This window comes from Lepidochelys kempii, chromosome 12 (genome assembly GCF_965140265.1).
Source record: "Lepidochelys kempii isolate rLepKem1 chromosome 12, rLepKem1.hap2, whole genome shotgun sequence".
In the NCBI taxonomy this organism is placed as follows: Eukaryota; Metazoa; Chordata; order Testudines; family Cheloniidae; genus Lepidochelys; species Lepidochelys kempii.
In genome coordinates this window covers 10865398-10885166 of record NC_133267.1, presented here as the reverse complement: position 1 = coordinate 10885166, position 19769 = coordinate 10865398, and the positions used below count along the sequence as shown (strand labels likewise).

General features: G+C 43.1%; 1 protein-coding gene across 3 annotated transcripts in view; it reads left to right on the top strand.

The window, feature by feature from the left end:
• The first annotated feature begins 1516 nt into the window (after positions 1-1516).
• NFATC3 (nuclear factor of activated T cells 3) overlaps positions 1517-19769 on the top strand; it is a 140089-nt gene continuing 121836 nt past the window's right edge. Inside the window, exon 1 of one of the 3 annotated variants that reach the window (XM_073307568.1) lies at positions 1517-1896. In XM_073307568.1, the coding sequence (XP_073163669.1) occupies positions 1797-1896 (100 nt within the window). In that variant the 5' untranslated portion in view covers positions 1517-1796. The remainder of the gene's footprint in view (positions 1897-19769) is intronic. The other 2 variants (XM_073307566.1, XM_073307567.1) reach the window with 2 other exon arrangements.

Here is a 19769-nt window from a genome sequence, read left to right as displayed (position 1 = left end):
TCTCCTACTACACCAAGTGTCATGTTTTTCACCTTAAAAACAGATCACTGATTAATTCCAGTAGGTCTTTATCTTCCTATTGTACCAGTTTACTGGCATGTCAATTAGTTCACTGAAAATGAGGTTGAAGTTCTTCATTGGTCTGTAATAAATACAATTAAGGATAGTGTTTCAGTTGTACCTTTTGAAATGAAGAATTAAGATGGGCCTTTCTGTAGTTTGATTTAATAATTAGTAAAACCAGCGTGAAAGAAATACCTTGCTTGAGCAAATGAAAACACAGAAAATACTATGTAATTTTAAAAATCTCATTTAATCAAATGAGCTGTAAGAAAAGTCACAGGTTTCAGAGTAGCATCCAGTGTTAGTCTGTATCTGCAAAAAGAAGAGGAGGACTTGTAGCACCTCAGAGACTAACAAATTTATTTGAGCATAAGCTACAGCTGTAGCTCAGGACAGCTTACATCTCTAAGGTGCCACAAGTACTCACCCCCCCCTTTTTTTTTTTTTTTGGAAGAAGTTCCTTTAAGGGTTCAGTGGAAAATTTGGCATCTATCATTGCTGTTTGCAGGGTTGTAACCGCCTTTGTCCCAGGATATTACAGACAGGGGCAGGAGGCGGTAGTGTGCGTTGGACCAATCTCTGGGGGGAAGAGAGACAAGGGTGGGAACTGGGCAGAGCTCGGGGCAGTGGGGAAGCTTCTCTCTCTCACCAAGCCAAGTCGGCCCAAGAAAAGATGTTACCTCGCCCACCTTCTCTCTGACAGCCCGCGACCTGCAGCCCTCCAGCCAGAAACATTAAGGGTGGGAAGGAGAGATGAGGCTGGGGCTAAGCTCCCAGCTGGGCTGGGGGGTGGGCACTCTGGTATCTCCAGCTGTCTCTCCCCACCACCCCCCCAGTATTTTTACTCCCCAGAGGGCTGCGGTCAGACGCTGCTGCTCCGCGGGCGGGATCCTCTCTTGCAGATGGGGCTGCGCTGCAACGTGGCTGGCAGCCCTGCGCCGGCGGCCGGCGCCCCGACAGGCCCCAGAGAGGTGCTCCCCACAGCGCCCCCCGCCCGCTGGGCTGAGTTCCCTGGACGCCCCCTGGGGCGGCTCCCGCTCCCCTTCCCCGCCGCGAGGAGGCTGGGCCTAAACACTACGTCTCCCAGTAGCCCTTGAGGCAGAAGGTTCGCGCTCGTATCACGTGGCCTGCCCTGACGCGTCTCCCTCTCCTCCCCCTCCCCCCCCCCGAAGTCACGAGGAGAGCGTCCGTTGGGCCTACGTCATGAGCCAAACACAGCGTCTGGGAGTCCGAGGGTGGGAAACGGTAGCGGGCGAGGGGGAGCGGAGCAGGCACCCGGAGAAGGGGTGGAGTTAGGGCGTGTGGAGAAGCTGCCAGTACCAAAGCATCAGGGAAGGGGGGGGCGTGGTCAGCGCACGAGGGAAGGGGACGGAGAAGGACGGCGCGATTGGGTGAAGTGTCCTCGCAGCTGAGGGGCCGTCAGAGCGCGAGGCGGGGTCGGTGCGGGAGGGACCAACACGGGTAGCGCGTGAGCCCCGGGGAGAGCGCGGCGGGGGGGGGGCGGAGCCGCGGAGGGGCGGGGCCTCCCTCGGCCCGTAGTGGTTGCCCACCCCCTGAGTGACAGACGGAGTCCGAGTGAGGGAGCAGGGACGGGAGCTGCGGCGGCCGGTGCTCGCTCTCCCGTGTTATGAGGCGGCCCTGAGAGGCGCGGCGGGGAGCCCAGCCCAGCCCAGCGGCAGCCCGGCGCGGCCCGGGTGGGGACTGGGTCTCGCCTCACACCCCCGGCCAAACCGATGACTACGGCAAACTGCGGCGCCCCTGACGAGTTCGACTTCAGGCTGATCTTCGGGGAGGACGGGCAGCCGGGCCCGGGGCCGCCGTTGGGGCCTGCAGGTGCGTCGCTGCGGTCGGCTGTCGGGGGCTGCCTTCCCACCGTGCGAGGAGTGGGGCTGGTTGCCGCTTTCCGAGGGGCTGGGCTGGGCTGGGGGGAGCCGGCGAGCACTCGGGTGGGGAACGCTCCTCCCCGTGGCGCGGGGGCTCCCGCCGGGCTCCTCCAGCCCTGCTCGGGGGGTCGGGATGAGCCCTGGTGGGGCAGGAGTGACGAAACCCTGTGAGCCCTCCCCCTGCAATGCGCCGCGCTTAGGGTGCTGCTCAACCGGTTTCCAGCGGCACTCGCGCGCCAGCAAGCCTCCATTCGGACACTATCGCTTCCCCGCCACAGGCTAGGAAGCCCGGCTGCAGCGGCATGACGCGGGGATGGCCCAGGCACCGCTGCCCAGGGAGCTCCGAGGCCTCCTTAATAATCCACGAAGCGCTGGGGACCCTCGCCCGCAGCGTGCTCGCACTTGGGCCGTTCAGGGGCCGTTTGCCTCTTCCCCTAATACCTTGAGAAAAACTGGCCTAGAACAGCGGGGAATGGAGGGAGTCTAGTCTGTATGTGCCTTGAACCTCGCTGTTTTGTTTAGGAAGTAGTGTATGTAGTACGGGCTTCTCCCGCCCCCAGCGCCTAACTTCCCAAGTGAGAAACTGAGTTAGGTTGAAGTGCATGGATGTGCAATCTTTTTCTGGTAGGCGCTTGCATTAGGAAGCAACACAGTACAAAGAAATTGTGGTCTAGGTATGTATTTATTGGTACCACTGAACAGCATTCTATCCCACTACACAGTGTTTTGGGATTAGTCCAGGCTTTCTTTAGCATCTTCACACCACTTTTTTTTTTTTTTTTTTTAGTGGTCCAAATTTCAGTTTCACTAACAAACTGGTCCTCACAAATTAGAAACCAAGTAAATATTGGAAGGTAGTCCGCTATGAAGTGGGGAATATATTTGGTGTAGCAATGTAAAATATATTAAATTTGTTGCACTACATGTACTAAAGTGTCATTTGCTACCAGTAGTTCTGGGTTTATTTTCTTTATACAGCTTTTACATATCTCCTGTTGAGTGTTTAGTGTGTTTTTCACTTTCAATGATATGACTTAGATGAGAAGCATTTGTTTCTTGTTAGATGTGCTTGCATCACTGTAATGCTGTTTTTTATCCTGTTTTGTTTCAGCTAGTATTCTAGATACTTATACCTCTATAACAAATACAAAACCTCTTACTTATTGAAAAATACTAGAAATTAAAAATAACTCATAAGTGTGGTGTAGGAATGTGCAGCATATTAGGACCCATTTGCACAACTATATGCAAGTTGGGAGCCACCGTGAAAATACAGTTAGTTCTCTGACCTTATTGTGGAAGGGCCCAAATCGTGTTAACTGAGTTAATACATTGACCTGTTGTTTAGCCTAGTTTCAAGACACTGCTGAAATGTGGTTATGTCTAGTCTACTAAATACTGCAGCCATGTTCCGACTCTGCTCTCTCACTATGTGTATAGTAGAGAGACCTTTACGGTATCAGATTAAATTGATTAAAAATCTTTATCTGTATTTTAATATGTATTCGACCATATGTATTTCAGGTTGTATGATTTTAAACACTTCCCTAACTTTCAGTAAATTAGGAAGTCTGGCACTAAGACCAAATGCACGGCACCCTTAAAAGAGTACTTTTACTAAGTCATGCTGCTGCCTAGGTAGAGTATTTCAGATGGAAGGTTTTTTTTATTCTCACAAGACTGCTGCTGTTTCAGGGTCCCTGGCTTTTGTTAGTCAAATAGCATGCATGTTATGGTGCTATATAAATAGTGTACATATAACTCAAATGGAAAACAAAGGAAAAATTATAGCAATTGTGAATAGGATATGGAACAGTGTTTATCTAGTGAGAATAAAAAAATTAAAACTGAAATGTTCTGCATAGGCATTTGGCAACTGAGAATAAAGCTTCATGTCTCAAATTAATATAGAACAAAAACCAAATTGGACAAAAATTCAATAGAAATTTGGTAGAGGTATTACTAACTTTAATGATGCAACTTAGTGAAAGTACTGGATCAACGGTTTTACTATTGCATTACAAGAACGTTTGTTTGCAAAAACAGTATTAGCTGAAAACATTTTTTAAGCAATCCTGTAAACTAGATATTTGTCTATTCATCACATGAGCCAATTCATATGGAGGAGCTTAGGGCAGTGGCTGCATAGATTTGCATATCCATTAAGGTGATCAGGACTGGTGTCCACAGGTGCAACCTGGGACCAGTGTTGCTTCTAATTTTTCCCACACATGTGCAGAATGAATTTTGTTATGTGCACCAATATGGAGGTGATGTGTGACACATCATCTTCGTATTGGTGCACATAACAAAATTCATGTGTTGGGGGTGGGACCGAGGGGTTTGGCATGTGAGAGAGGGCTCAGGGTTGGGGTGCAGGGGTGTGAGGGCTCTGGCTGGGGGTGTGGGCTCGGGATGAGGGGCTGAGGCATAGGGTTGGCTGGGGATGAGGGGCTCAGGGCTGGTGCAGAGGGTGTGGGAATGGAGGGAGGAAGAGGGCGCCAGCTGGGGGTGTGGGCTCTGGGGTGGGGCCAGGGATGAGTGGTTTGGGGGGCAGGAGGGTGCTCCTGGGGTATGGTGGGGAGAGATGACTCCCCCCGCTCTCCCTCCCTGCAGCAGCACCTGTGCTGGGGATGGGGAGAGAGGCTCCCACCCTGGCCACGGCAGGTCTGGGGCTGAGTTGGGGCAGGAGAGGGGTGCCCCTCCCCTGGCTGTAGCAGGGTAGGGGTCAGGCTAGGTTGCGGCCAGGGGAGAGATGCCTCTCCCCTAGCTGTGGCAGGTCCCAGCCAGGCGGGTTGCCGGAGCACCTGTGCAGTGCTAAATAGGCTGCTGCTGCACAGTCACACAGCTTATAGGGAACTTAGCCTGGGCCTCCTGAATACATCGTCCTGGGACAGAGGGGTTGGGACAGGTCCCTGCTTCCAAATACTATTATGTAAGAACTGCCAATCCTCTGCAGTTCGTTTTTTCTGTTTGAGTATATTATAGTAATTGGAGGCAAATGTTATAAATGCTGTAAGTCTCTATTCTGTTGTGGTCAGCTGTGTAACAGGATATTTTATGTCCTGTCAGTTTGCTATTTTATGCAGGGTAGACTGATCTAAATCAAGGCAATTTAAAACATTATTTAAATCACTAAGTGGAAAGCCTTGATGTAAATAATCAACTTTCCATTTGTATTTCAGTTATTTGCTAAGGAAAGATGCATTCTCATACAACCATTAACACATGGTGATTTACAACTAAATAGGGCCTTTACACTATCGTTGGTACATCTTTTTGCGACGTGGGAGAGTGCACTGTAACTATATGCATTTATTTAAGCAATTAAATAGCTTTTCAGATTCTTATTAATTGTACATTTTAGTATGTTAGAAAATGGTAAAAGATATATTGCTGTTTATTAGATAATTAACTTTTTGCTCATGATTTGTGCCAAGCTGCATTAGAATAACTGGAATTTAATTAAATACACAAACAGTATATAAATTTTATTTTTATTAAACAAGACCTTAACACAGTACATAACTTATTATGCCATATTTATGAAGCCTGACCTCAAAAGTTAGACAGCATAGGGGAGGTAATATCTTTTATTGGACCATCTTCTGTTGGTGAGAGAGACACGCTTTTTGAGCCACACAGAGCTCTTCAAGTCTGGGAAAGGTACTCTGAGTGTCACAGCAAAATTCAGGGTGGAACAGATTGTTTAGCATAAGTAGTTAGCCTATATTATAAGGGACCATTATAAGGCTTTGAAAAAACAGTCTTTAACTCAGTTTTTGATAGAGGTTCATTAATTTAGCCTATTTATTTTTTCATTTAAATGTTATAAGAGATTATAACAAGTTTAGGCCTTAACATTTATATTAGATTCAGATTTCATTCTAAACATGTTTATTTTTAAAAAGTAAAATATACCATAATTCAAAATCTGATTTTTAAATAAATCAGTTGAAAAAAATCCACCCTGGTTTTATACACTGTAAAAATGCACATGACATGTTACAGTGGCTATAGCTGTAACTATTATATTAGAAACATATTTCATTTAAGTGTTACAGAAGCTGAAACCTAACTATATATCTTTCCCAATCCATGGGAAGCTTTTAGGGTTGTTAAACACTTACCTTGTGCTGTGCTCCTCTTTAAAGGAAATGGTGGGGGGAAAAACTACTAGGCATGTGGGAGAAATGCACAACGTTAGCATTTTTTGGTAATAACATAGAAGATAAGTCTAAACTGACACTTCTAACTTTAATATCACTTTTCCAATTATCTAGTCAGGAATACTGTTGTGGTATGGGCTGTATATTCATAGTTCTAAAATGTATAGTCTAACTTTCAAAGAAATAAAAAGCCATCCATTTCTTCAGGGTATTTAATTTATTACATTCTTTAAGAACTCCTATCCAAGGGATCCCAATTGAAGACTCTGGGTACACTGACACATGTTTTAAAAAAAGAGGAATTTAAAATCAGTCATAACAGCATTTTTTTTCTTTCCCTCTTTTCTCCACTCCTATCATGTCATTACTACACAGTAGTTCATTGAAATTCATGTGTAATGCTTAGTTTTGTGCTGGATTGCGTGAATGGTGACCACCTTGACTAGTGTAGTTGTGCTTGTACTGGTTAATCTAGTAATTGCTGTTAGGGTGGTCTATTTGAAAGATTGTTTAGAAGTATCCACCAATCTAAAGTCTAATACTGCAACCTTAGTTAGAACTTAGTTCCATTAAAGTAAAAGGGATTTCCCGTATTAATAAACTAGTCAGATGAGAAGGGGGGTTGTGGGATAGTGCCAAATTCTGGGTGCCTCCTCTGTCCCCTCTCCTTGGCATAGTGCACTATTCTTGTTCTTGCCATAGTGAAGACAGAAATATTCTTCATTTTTGGAATGTGTAAAAGCCAAAACAGATACTTGGAATTCTAGCTAATAAAGGTTTCAGTTTCTCTTTGACTTGCAGCACTGTTGATCAGTGTTGTTCTACTATAAAATTTTAGGCTGACCTCAAAATATATTAAGACACAGAATTTTATAAAACTAAAACAGTTCAATAGTGGCAGCCATTTATGATGACTTTAAGAGTTGCATATGGCATCTTAACTTTTAAACTAGTGTTGAAATTGTAATTAACACTCCCTCACAATCCAGTAGATTTTCACTTTTATTATTTAGTTCTGCCAAATGTTACTTTGTAATTTGTACTTTGAGAAAACTTAACTTGAGGGACTAATGTGTTAAAACTGAACTTGGTGATCCCAAATTTGTGTTTTCTTAGAAAAGATTAAGCTTGACTGTTCAAACTTTGTGTGTAATAGTTGACACTTGACGATGTTCGCTGTTGAATGATGTAAATGAAGAGGCACTGCATGTCAGTATATGCGGAAATTTCATTTACAAATTAATGTACATTTTAAGCAAGACAGTATATGGTGTACATAGAAAGTTAAAAGATGGTACCTAAGATGAGGCATACCATGTTACCTGAGTTGGACAATAAGAGAGCCTATATATAAAGTGTTAAAAATACACCTATTTATAAACTAATTATCTTCCCTACAAAGAAACCAGTCCTGCAAATTGTTGAGATCCTTCAGTTCTCATTGTAGTCAGTGGGAATTGAGTGCATGCAGGACTTCCTAGGAGGTGCTCAGTATCTTGCAGGGTCAGGCCCTGCAATAACCAAACTTGTTGCTAATTGGGTATATTGTTTTTATGTATTGTGGAGGTCAACTTAAGTTAAAAACGTGTTTGTGCAGCTTGTGACTTTTAATGTTTTGCAGATCAACTCTGCCAGTTGTCTGTCAGCCACTCATAAGCAATTTGCTATTGATGGTGCCGCTAAAAATATTGTCGTCTGCATTGTGCTCTGATACTTTGTGATCTCATAGAAATTTGATAGGTACAGTGTTTTAACTTCCATTGTGTTTTGCGGTATAGTAGCATAATGCAATCTACTGATTATGGGTTGACATCAGGGGCAGGGGGGGATCACAAACTCTTTATAATGGTTTTTATCTCCATCTTTACTACAATCCTAGTAAAGATTAGATAATTTTAGTTAGACTTTTGTCAAAATGAGTGCCTTTGAAAATGCCATTACACAGGTTTACTCTCAAGATTACTGTTTTATAGTAGGTATGGTATTTGCAAAAACACTAGATGTTATATAGTTAGACATTCATGCATTTTAAATGGACAGAAAGCTTACAGATTTCTTGGGATTTAACACACAATTTAGCGGTCTAAAACAAAAGAATAGTATTGTAACTAATGAATTGCTTGCTACTCACACCAAAATTATTTGAAATTTTATTGACATTCTTACACTCTAAGTATTTTATCCATCTCTTATTCTCTGTAGAGATGTTTTTCACCCTTTCTCATTTTTTTCCCCATTCCTGTTGCAGTTCTCTCTAGACCCATTGTCGTTTTCGTCCACCATCCATTTCTTAGTTGCTGCTGTTAGCTTTTAGTTGTGCTGTTGCTGCTTTGCTCCACTATGCCTTGATTTTTTTTTTTTTTAAACCAGATGTGCTGTAACAGTTTGTATTCAGGTTTCGGAGCAGAGTGCTGTTAGCATATAGTGAAAACTAGTTTGTCTGCTGAACTTGCAAGCATGTGATGGGAAGGTAGTACATTTTGAAAGAGCACTCTCTGCCCTTCCTTCCCTAAAACAGCTAAAGAGAGACCAATCGTAGTCTGTGCTTATGGTATTTACTGAGGGGAGGTGGGGAACAGAACAGCTGTGTATCATATATATGATTGAAAACATTGTGGGTCTGTGGCAAACATGTTGCCACTTCAAACTGTACTACAGAGGTATTGATTCAGGACTAGTTGGTCTGAGGGAGAGCAAAAATAAAATGTGTGCTAGGGTAACTTATTATCCATCATCCTTTATTGGTAACAGTACAACATTTTTATCCAAAAATTTCAGGAAAATCAAAAAGATTGAATTATCAAGGAAAGCTGACAGATTTTCACACTTGTGTTGGGAGCTGTAATGGTGTTTTGGCTAAAGGAAGTTTGGTAGTTTTGTCACTTTCAAAAAAGCTTGTGTAGTCTGAGACCAATAGCTTACATAGACATTTGTTGCTGAAAGACTTCAGGTTGAAACTGCATTTTAATTTAACAACTTGTGGACTGGTACTTTTTTGTTCAGATCACACTGTTTATAAATTCAGCAGGGCTCCTTTTTTGTGTGTAGCAGGGCTCCTTTTTTGTGTGTAGCAGGGCTCCTTTTTTGTGTGTGAGTGTATATAGAATGGTTCATTTCTGCTCTTCAGAAGTCTTCACTGGAGGATTGCGCTCTCAAAGAAAAAATCTGCGCTTAAAACTGAGATAATGTGGATTCAGCCTTGAACCTTGTATTCCTTTCCTTTTTTGTTCTCTACAGCTACATGGTAGTCACAAACCAAGATTTAGATCATACTGAAGGAGTGGATGGGCAAATTAGCAGTGTTGCTTTTAAAGAAGTGAGTTGTATGGGTAGATTGGACCTCACTTGATATTGCTGGGATGTAAGCAGTCAAACTGCTGTTCGCTAATGTAAATAAAGAAGGTGTTGTCTAAAGCTGCTTTGGTGGGTCAAGGGAGTAGAGACAGAGGAGACTTGGCAGTAAGCCCAGTCTTTAAAACAACATCCAAGTCATTGCATTTGCCCAGGCATGCCACGTGAAGTTCAAATGACATTGGAATTTAAGATGAGTGAAATGATCAGTAAAGCTTAGTAAAATCACAAGCAGGAGCAAGCTTTTAACAAGCCAGCACTTTATTCCAACTTGAACACAGCTGTCTGTTTATATGTACTGTATACTATTTGTATGCAATATTGTATTGTGACACTTTTCTCAGCAGTTGGACTCTCTAAAGTTACTTGACCAGGGTCTGACTGAATTTGGAAAACTGCAGAGAACAGCAAGTAGATTTGCAGACTGTGTTATAGGCTGTACACTTCATTAATTGAAAACAGAACAGCTGGAATGTAATCACATACAAGGTTGATTCCATTAAGTATCTCAGTGGCACTGATTGAAAAGTAACCTCAAATCTGAACAGGTTTCAAAGCCTGCTGCCCAAAATTGGGGTGTGTGTGAGAGAGAACACAAAATATCCACAATTTTAATATGCTTTGTGCACATCCGCATATAAGGGAAACATATTCTTGATGTTTGCTAAAAAAAAAATTGGGTTTGTTTCCTATTTGTAAAAATTCAGTATTGATGCTTATATTGGTTTGAGAATTTAATTTAGATCTCATTCTGGCAAGAGTTTGTTTCCTGGTAAGAAGGAATAGTCTAAAACAAATTAAATTAAAGGTAAACTTGTATACCATATCTTAATTTTTTTTGTGGAACGCGTTATAAGATGTTGCTCTTATGTGACTTCTGATTTTTAGCCCCCCAAAAGTTTAGTATGTTATCATACTGCAGACCTTCACATTTGGACTGATTAATACGTAACTCATGGCTTTGTAAAAGATTGTTTTTAAAAAATTAGGACAGTTCTTCATTTCCTGATGTGGAAACAGCCTATGGACTGAATGGATGTTATTGGTTCCTGTTAATATGGTGGTTTTGTGTGATGTACAGGCTCACAAAATGTACTTAAACTCTCTCTGAGCCTTATGATTACCTGGATCTTAGGAAAATACTATACTTGAGGATAGTGGGATGTAACACACTTACTCAAACTCTGGTAATCTATGCTTTGACCAGAATACTTATCTTTCTCTTTAAGAGGATGCCTACATTTCTCTTTAAGAATTATTTTAGAGTAATGTTGTTATACAGCTTTCTGGTATGAGGTCACTTACATTCTTTGACTTTTTTGTTAAGAGGAAAATTGAAGTCTGTGTGGATAATGTCTGAGCATAAATTCTTGTTCTTTTGAAAGCTAGAAGGGGGAGCACTTTTTTTTTTCTAGTACAAAAAATTAGTGTGCTATTTTGGAAGCTATTTTTTAATGAGATCACAGATAGTTGATGATTATCTGTATTTTGTATAGCATTTGGATTTTGGATTCTCTTGTGGCATAAAGGTACTAAAGATAGCAATTGTAATTGTTCTGAATTAACAATAAAATGAGATTTCATATATTTCAGCCACTATCAATAACACTTCCGAACAAAATGTTTGAGTGCTTTTGGGATTTAGAAATACTAGAATCTATTTGCTGCCTGTAATTAACTAGTATATTACAGGGATCTTGTATAAACATCTTAAGGGCAAGGGCTTCTATCAGTCTGCTTGATATAGAGGACTGAGGACTTTGGAAGATGAAGTGATAGCATGATTGCGTGATTTTAACGTTCATTTGGGGTGACTGTATTCCTCACTTGTGACTTTGCCGCTTGAGTGTATGCAGGTCATTCTAAACAAGTGCTAAGAAAAGCTATATATTGCCACATGATCATATTTTAGAGAATGTACTTAACACTAAAGTAAGCTATTGTATTCCTGGCTTTACAAGTGAAGGTACCTTAAGCTATCTGTACAGGCTTCAGAGTAGCAAATATTAGCTAAAATATTTTGAAACCTAGATTTTCTATAAATCAGTGTTGTAACTTTATAGTAAATACCTTGTGGACCTCCAGTGATAGACACAGACCCTGTAATCCGAGTTCTTCAATGGGATAAGGTTTGTGGGTTCGCTTTCGGCGTAAGAGCTTGATGCAGAGGTGGATTATGCTAGTCCTCGTTGGCTTCCTTTTGTAGCATTCTCATAGATTGATATGGAGGAAACTGAATGACCAGTCAGTTTGCTGTGCAAGCTCTTAATGCAGGGAACATACTGCAAAGGAAAACTTTCCTCCAGGCTTGCTTGCCTCCCTCAGTCCCTATGTATTCTGCACTACTGCTGTGTCTGATTCCTGTTTCTAGCTGTCTTGCTCACTATGCCAGTTGATTAACACAGTGAAGTTATGATCTTGTTTAATTTTTTTATTGGTGCTTAGCAGCTGCAGAACTCAAAGCATCAATACTAGGTCTTAGTTCACTTCAGGTCCTCAAAATAAACAAGTGTTTTTTATTTTGTCAAACACTGAAGGAAAACTAGAACAGTATTACTATGAAATATGTTGACCAAAACCAGTAATATTAAATAATCAGTTTAACAATTTGGATTGGTGGTGTAATTTTCTCCTTCATTTAAATCCTTTTGTCTTGTGCCCTGTTCAATTAGTTGGACTGGGAGCAGTTGAGGGTTGTGGAAACATATCCTCTTGCTCCTCTCCCATGTTGCACTGTTGCTGCTGCTCTGTTCTTAGAGATGGGGAAATAGCTGAAGGATCTTTGTAAATGTGCATCTTTTGCTCCTACCATCTACTGAGCAGTGAGGTGGGCTTCAGAGGATAGGGAACACACAACCCCTACTTTGGCTCTTCAAACCTTGCTCTCCGTGTGTAGGGAACTACACCTGTTCTGTTACCAACATTATTGGATTATTATCACAACAGATCTGCAAGCTCAGAAAAGTGTCGCCCCACCCTGTTTTTTAAACAGATCAGGAATGGAGGCAGAGATTTTAAAAACTTGCTTAAGGTCATATGCCTACGCTTGTTCGTGAAGGTGTGATTGTAGTGCAGGTAGCTTATACGCATTCTAGCTTTAATTTCGCTAGTAGGTATAACAGTAACAGTGTAGACAATGTGGCATGGGCTTCAGCATAGGCTAGCAACCCAAGTAAAAACTCTGCATGATATGTCTGTTGCAGCTGGGAGATGTAATTCCCAGTATAGACAGACAGATTCACAGTAGCTCAAGCTGAACTAGCATGCTAAAAATAGAAGTGTGGATACTGTGGCACTACTGGACACTCAGGCTAGCTACCTGTGTCCAGGTCTTCCTAACATCCTGAGACTCAGGGCCGTGCTGACTCCACTTGAAGTTCATGCAAATAATTCATATTGGCTACTGCAAGCTCCACGAGACGCCCATCTCTCACCCCCCTTTTTGTCGTTTAATAGTGTAATATGGAATCTTGTGGGTCAGAATGAGTGAGTTGTGAAAGGAGGTGAAAAGCTTGTACCTTTCAGCAGCTGTGGAGTTGGCAGAGTAAAGGTATGTGTTTTGTCAGGATGTTTTTGGGCATTGCTGAAAGAGGGCAGAGTTATGGTTGTATGAGAAACCTTAACTGTGGCTTTCCTTGTTTTCAGAAGTTTGAGGTTTTGCTCCACCATAACTCTGTGTTAATGTAGTGGTGGTATTTTTTGTGTTTTTGGGTTTTTTGCCATTTAGTTTCCTAGTTAGGAAAAACTATGGCTATAGGAAAAACAGAGGCTAGGGACACCATTCCCGCCCACAGTGGCTATTAGCCAGGGTGGGCAGGAATGGTGTCCTTAGCCTCTGTTTGCCAGAAGCTGGGATTGGGTGACAGGGCATGGATCACTTGGTGATAACCTGTCTGTTCATTCCCTTTGGGGCACCTGCCATTGGCCACTGTCAGAGGACAGGATACTGGGCTTGATGGACCTTTGGTCTGACCCAGTATAGCCATTCTTAAGTTCTTATGTTGTTGGTAGGTGTGAGAAGTCATTTAGGCTGTTGAACATATGTCCTAAAAATTGCCTACCAAGCCAAATCAGTCTGTAGTCAGCAATCTCCATTGTATGGTGTACTCCTTGCTCTTATACATTCTGTAACCTCTTGATCCAGGAATTGCCCAGAGTGCACACATTGGCAGTGCCCATACTTATTTTTCCGTTTTTCACTTGTCTTGGGTGGAAGGAGACCTGTGTCTGTCTTCTCACCAGGGTATTTCCAGCCTACACAGCTCCCTGCCTTTACAGTACTGTGAACTCCCTAGCAAAGTCACTGTCTCTGTAGGCTTGCTTTACTTTTTTCCTGTGGTCCCAAATTGATCATAGCTTCAGTTCAGAATAAGGACACAGCCTTATAGGGCCTAAAATAGGCTAGGTCCTTCCAATCCTTCTCTGAAGATTGGGGGCGGAGTCCCTGGAACCAGAGGTCCTATCTGCTTGCTGGATCAGAAAGAAGGACCTGAGTCAATTTTAATTTAAGCTATTTAGTATTAAAGATACAGAAAAGAAGGAAAAACAGTTAAAGCATTTGGAATATAAAGTATTAAGGCTTTCATTTTAACAGCATTTCTTGTTCCCTTTCCCTTTAACTGGAGAGAGTTTTAGGAGGACTCATTTGACAGTCACTTAAATGGTAACTGTTTTGGGGAAAAGAGAAAAGATTAGTTGAGATAGGCTGGAGCTGTTGCTACTTTTAAAGTCTGATCCTGTTTTATCGCAGATGGTGTTTAGGATTGAGCTGCATCTCTTAGGGGTGGTGATGTCTTCTGAGTACCCCTCTAGTTAATTCAGTACAGTGAGGACATCTCTCAGGATCAGGATGGCGAAGGCCCAGGGTCCAGGAGATGGTGGGAATGGTAGTTATGATGGTGAAACTTAATTCAGTAGCCTCCAACTGGTTTTCCTTACTTTTCCCACAAAGTCTTCCTTCTAGCACCCCAAAAAAGGGAGGATTGGGAAGAATAGCCTATCCCCTTATTCCTTTGTCCACCAATTAGACTGAATATCTGACACAGGAGTTTTGGTTCATTAATTTCCAGTTCCACATATTCTGTTTTTTATCAAGCATGATTTTAGTCCTTGACCCATATCAGTAGGGACTAATTCAGTCTGTCTACTTTTTGGTACCTTTTACCATCAGCATAGGTTATTGTGACTTTTTTGAACTTTTACATACTTCACCGTTGAAATCACAGTAAGGGTAAAGTTGTCAGCCCAGTTACCACTGTATTTGAACCAGATGGCTTCCTTCTCCATGCTGCTGGTGTGCCAGTACAGTTATTGACAGGCTTTCTTTTCCAGTGCTTGGTCCTGAGCAGTTGGGAGCAGACATTACAGAGAGAGCCCTGGGTTTAGAGGGAGTGTGCTCGCTCTGGGGATGGCACGTTTTAGTTCTGTCAGAGGTGGGGACTGTGAGGGGAGGCAGCTTGCTCATTTGCTTTGTGAGGTTTATTATATGTGTAGTCTGGTCAACAGTAGGAGGTATGATAGGCTTGAATGTGCTCAGAGAACTGCATCTTTGGAGATTTTAGCTGTTAAATTCAAGCAAGTCTTTACTGAGCATGTGCAAACTGTAGTTTTTCCAAGGGTTATAACTTATGAAAATCTGTCCAAATTTTGCTTGGGAAGTTAAAACGCACATCCCTAACACAGAGACTAACCCCTGCCAAATTTCAAGTTTATCCTCCAAAGCATTAGGTTGCTATAGCTTACTAGGACCAGATGATATTCACACGTGTTCTGAAAGAACTCAAATATGAAATTGCGAAGCTACTAACTAGTATGGAACCGATCACTGAAACAAGGCTGTCCCAGTTAATGTAATGCCAATTTTTTAAAAAAAGGTGATCCTGGCAATTACAGGCCAGTGTGCCTAACTTTAGTACCTGACAACTTGGTAGAAACTATAGTAAAGAATTATCAGACAAGTAGGCAAACATGATTTGTGGGGAAGAGTCTAGTTAATGGCTTTTGTAAAGGGAAGTATACCTTGTATACTTTACCAATCTATTTGAGTTCTTTGAGGGTGTTAACAAGCATGTGGATAGGGGTGATCCAGTCGAGATAGTTTACTTGCGTTTTCAGAAAGCCTTTGACAAGGTCCATCACCAAAGGCTCTTAAGGAAACTAAATAGTCATAAGAGAAAAATGTAAAACTTTAGCGCCTACAGGTCCACTCAGTCCTATTTCTTGTTCAGCCAATTGCTCAGCCAAACAAGTTTGTTTACATATGCAGGAGACAATGCTGTCCGCTTCTTGTTCACAATCTCACCTGAAAGTAAGAAAGAAAGAAAGTGTTTTCATGGCACTGTTGTAGCTAGTGTTGCAAGATATTTACATGCCAAATGCACTAAATGCACTTTCTGCTTCAACCACCATTCCAGAGGACGTGCATCCATGCTGATGACAGGTTCTGCTCGATAGCAATCCAGAGCAGTGTGGACTGACGCATGTTCATTTTCTTTACCTGAGTCAGATGCCACCAGCAGAAGGTTGGTTTTCTGTTTTGGTGGTTCAGGTTCTGTAGTTTTCGCATCGGAGTGTTGCTCTATTAAGACTTCTGAAAGCGTGCTCCACACCTCATCCCTCTTCTGATTCTTAAACCTTGGGTCGAGTGCTGTAGCTATCTTTAGAAATCTCACATTGGTACCTTTGTGTTTTTGTCAGATCTGCAGTGAAAGTGTTCTTAAAATGAACAATGTGCTGGGTCATCATCCGAGACTGCTGTAATGTGAAATATATGGCAGAATGCAGGTCAGATAGAGCCGGAGACACACAATTCTCCCCCAAGGAGTTCAGTAACAAATATAATTAATGCATTATTTTTTTTAACAAGTGTCATGAGCATGGAAGCATGTCCTCTGGAATGGTGGCCAAAGCAGGAAGGGGCATATGAATGTTTAGCATATCTAGCATGTAGATACCTTGCAATGCTGGCTACAAAAGTCCCATGCAAATGCCTGTTCTCGCTTTCTGGTGACATTGTAAATAAGAAGCAGGGAGCATTATTTCTCATAAATGTAAACAAACTTGTTTGTCTTAACGATTGGTTGAAGAAGAAAGAGGACTGAGTGGACTTGTAGGTGCTAAAAGTTCTGCATTGTTTTTGAGTGCAGTTATGTAACCAAAAAACCCAACATTTGTAAGTTGCACTTTTACAACAGTTTTCACTGCTGTACTAGTATGAGGTGAATTGAAAAATACTGTTTTCATTTTTACAACGCAAATATTTTAATCAAATATAAAGTGAGCAGTGTACACTTTGTATTCTGTGTTGTAATTGAAATCAATATATTTGAAAATGTAGGAAAACAACCAATATTTATTAATTTGCAATTGGTATTCTGTTTAACAATGCAATTAATATGTGATGAATCGCCGTTAATTTTTTTGAGTTAATCACGTGAGTTCACTGCGATTAATCAACAGCCCTAATAAATAGCATATATAAATCCATGGCGTGCACACACCTTGAATATTTTGTTCTGGTTGCCTCCTCTTCAAAAATGATGATATAGTGAAGCTAGAAAAAGTTCAGAGAAGGGCAATAAAGATGATCAGGAGTAAGGAACAGCTTCCATAGGAGGAAAGACTTAAAAAGATTAGGGCTGTTCAGCTAAGAGAAGAGACTACCAAGGGGGAATATGATGGAGGTCTGTAAAATCCTGAATGGTGTAGAAAAAAGTGAATAGAGAAGTGTTGTTTACCCCTTTTCCACAATACAAAAGCTAGGGTTCACCCAATGAAATTAATAGGCAGTAGGTTTACTACAAACAAGGAGTACTCTTTTTTTTTCCTTATAATGCTCAGTTAACCTGTGGAACTCATTGCCATGGGATGTTATGATGACCAAAAGTATAACAGAGTTCAAAACAGAAGTAGATAAGTTGATGGAGGATAGGCTGGCTAATCAATGACTATAGGCAGAGATAGTCAGGGGTGCAACTCTATGCTAGAGGCGACCCTAAACCGCTGACTGCTAGAAGCCAGGAAGGGAAGACAAGGGTGCATCACTCCAACTGCTCTGTTCTGTACAGACTTCCCATGAAGCTCTGATAGTGGCCACTATCAAAGACAGAATACTGGGCTAGATGGACCATTGGTAACTTAAGTTTTCTCTAAGCTGCGTGGATGCTCAGCAGGCTATCAAGCTGTGTTCACTCTAATTTTTCCCACCCATGTGCGGAACGAATTTTATGTGCACTAATATGGAAGTGTAACAAAATTCATGTGGCAGGGTAGGCTGAGGGGTTTGGATTGTGGGAGGGGGCTCAGGGCTTGGGCAGAGGGTTGGGGGACTGTGGAGGGGGAGGGGAGGGCTCTGACTGGGGCAGAAGGTTAGGGGGAGGTGAAGGCTGTGGCTGGGGGTGCAGGCTCTGGGGTGGGGCTAGGGATTTGGGATGCAGTGGGGTTACCTGGGCCTACAGTGGGGAAAGAGGACTCCTTCTCCCCCCAGCTCTCTCTCTGCCCCCCACTCTCTCTCCCCACAGCAGCACCTGGGCAAGTCTGGGGCTGGGCTGGGCCAGGCCGGGAGTGGAGCGCTTCTCCCCCGGCCACAGCAGGGCTGGGCTGGAGAGTGGTGCCGAAGCAGGTCCGGGGGCTTGGGGAAAGGCATCTCTAGATTCTGCAGCCCAGCGCTTAATAGGCAGCTGGGGAGCCACACAGCTTAGAGGCAATTTAGCTATCAAGTGCCGGGCACTTCAGGTGTCCCTCCCTCCACTACCATGCTGCTCCAGCCCTCTGCCTGGGAGTTGCTCCCATGAGCCTCCTGCTTGTTATGCAGAGCAGGAGGGGAAGGAGCACTGATATCAGGGTGCCCCCTGGCTCCCTCACCCCAGTACCACATCTCTGCAGGGCAGGGGTGGTGACCATGGCAGAGCTTAGGAGTGGGAGGGAGGGAGCTTGCTGGTGTCTGCTGCTGTATCTGCTTTGAGTGCCAGTCTACTTAAAGGGGCAATGTACGTAAAGGGGCAACACGTGTGTCGGTCTGTCTGTCTCTTTCACACAGTGTCATTTCTCACTCTGTGTCACTGTCACCTCTCAACACATAGTTGTTGTTACTACTTGATACTTCCTGCAATGTATACTTCCTGGCGGGGATGATTTAGTTGGGGGTTGGACTAGATGACCTCCTGAGGTCCCTTCCAACTTTGATATTCTATGATTCTATGTACATATATTCTTTTCTTTCAAAGTGCTGTTATTTGAGTTTTTTGACAGGTCTATGCCTTTCATAATTTTTATATATCTCTTACACTTAAATTTAATTCTTTGAGTCGTGAGTTCTAAAATGCCTAACCTGTCGTGGCAGAAGTAATTATCCCTATATTTTAAAAATATATATTATCTAGGTTTTTTGTTTCTACTGGTGGCGCACATCTGCACATTGCTTTGATAATTTGGTGCACATAACAAAATTCATCCCACACATGGATGGAAAAAATTAGAGGGAACATTGTTGGTAATCCAGTAATCTGATGTTCTTATGTTCCTAGAATTTTGTTTTAACATTGAAAAACATTTTCCTTAGCCTTGTTTTCGCAAATAGTGGAATTACTTTGTCTGAAACTTTAAAAAAAAAAAAAAATCACCCTGAGGCAGAAACTCATAGAAAACTTCATCCCAAATGGTTAGTTTGGTAGTTCTAAGCTGCTGAAAGCCAGGTCTTAATGGGTCGTGCCAGGCAACCTTATAATAGGCAGGTTTGGTAGCACAGCCTTTTCAATTTAACCTGCTTCTGACCCCATGCTTTTCAGCAGCTATTGGGGCTGAATCATACACGGAAGGCAGATATGGATGGGGAGGCAGACTAAGGCAGTGCCGGGTTTACAATGGTTCCAGTAGCTCCATGGAGCAGGGCCCATGCTCAGAAGGGGCTCCGGCCTGCTCTGCTTCCACCGCACCCTGAGACCCTGCTGGCTCCCCCCACCCACCACTTGTTCCTATCAACCTGCCCGCTGGCTGGCTGAGGGCTTCTTTCTGCTCCCTGGCCCCACCCCCTGCTCCTCTCAGACCCCTGGCCAGACCCCAGTGCACCTCCGGCTCTGGGCAGTCTCTGCTTCCCACCACCTGTGGGACCCCCACCTGTTTTCTTGGAGCTGAACCACTGGGACTGGTGCAGAAGCCTGGCTAGTCTCAGCCAGGGGTGTGTGTGGGGGTGGGGAACAGTGTGGAGGGTTTGGCTGGGCCCCTCTTGGCAAGTGTATCTTGAGGGACCCTGGCCGGAGCGGGTCCTGGCCTGGCTGATCGCGCCACTCCCGAAGGGACGGAGCGA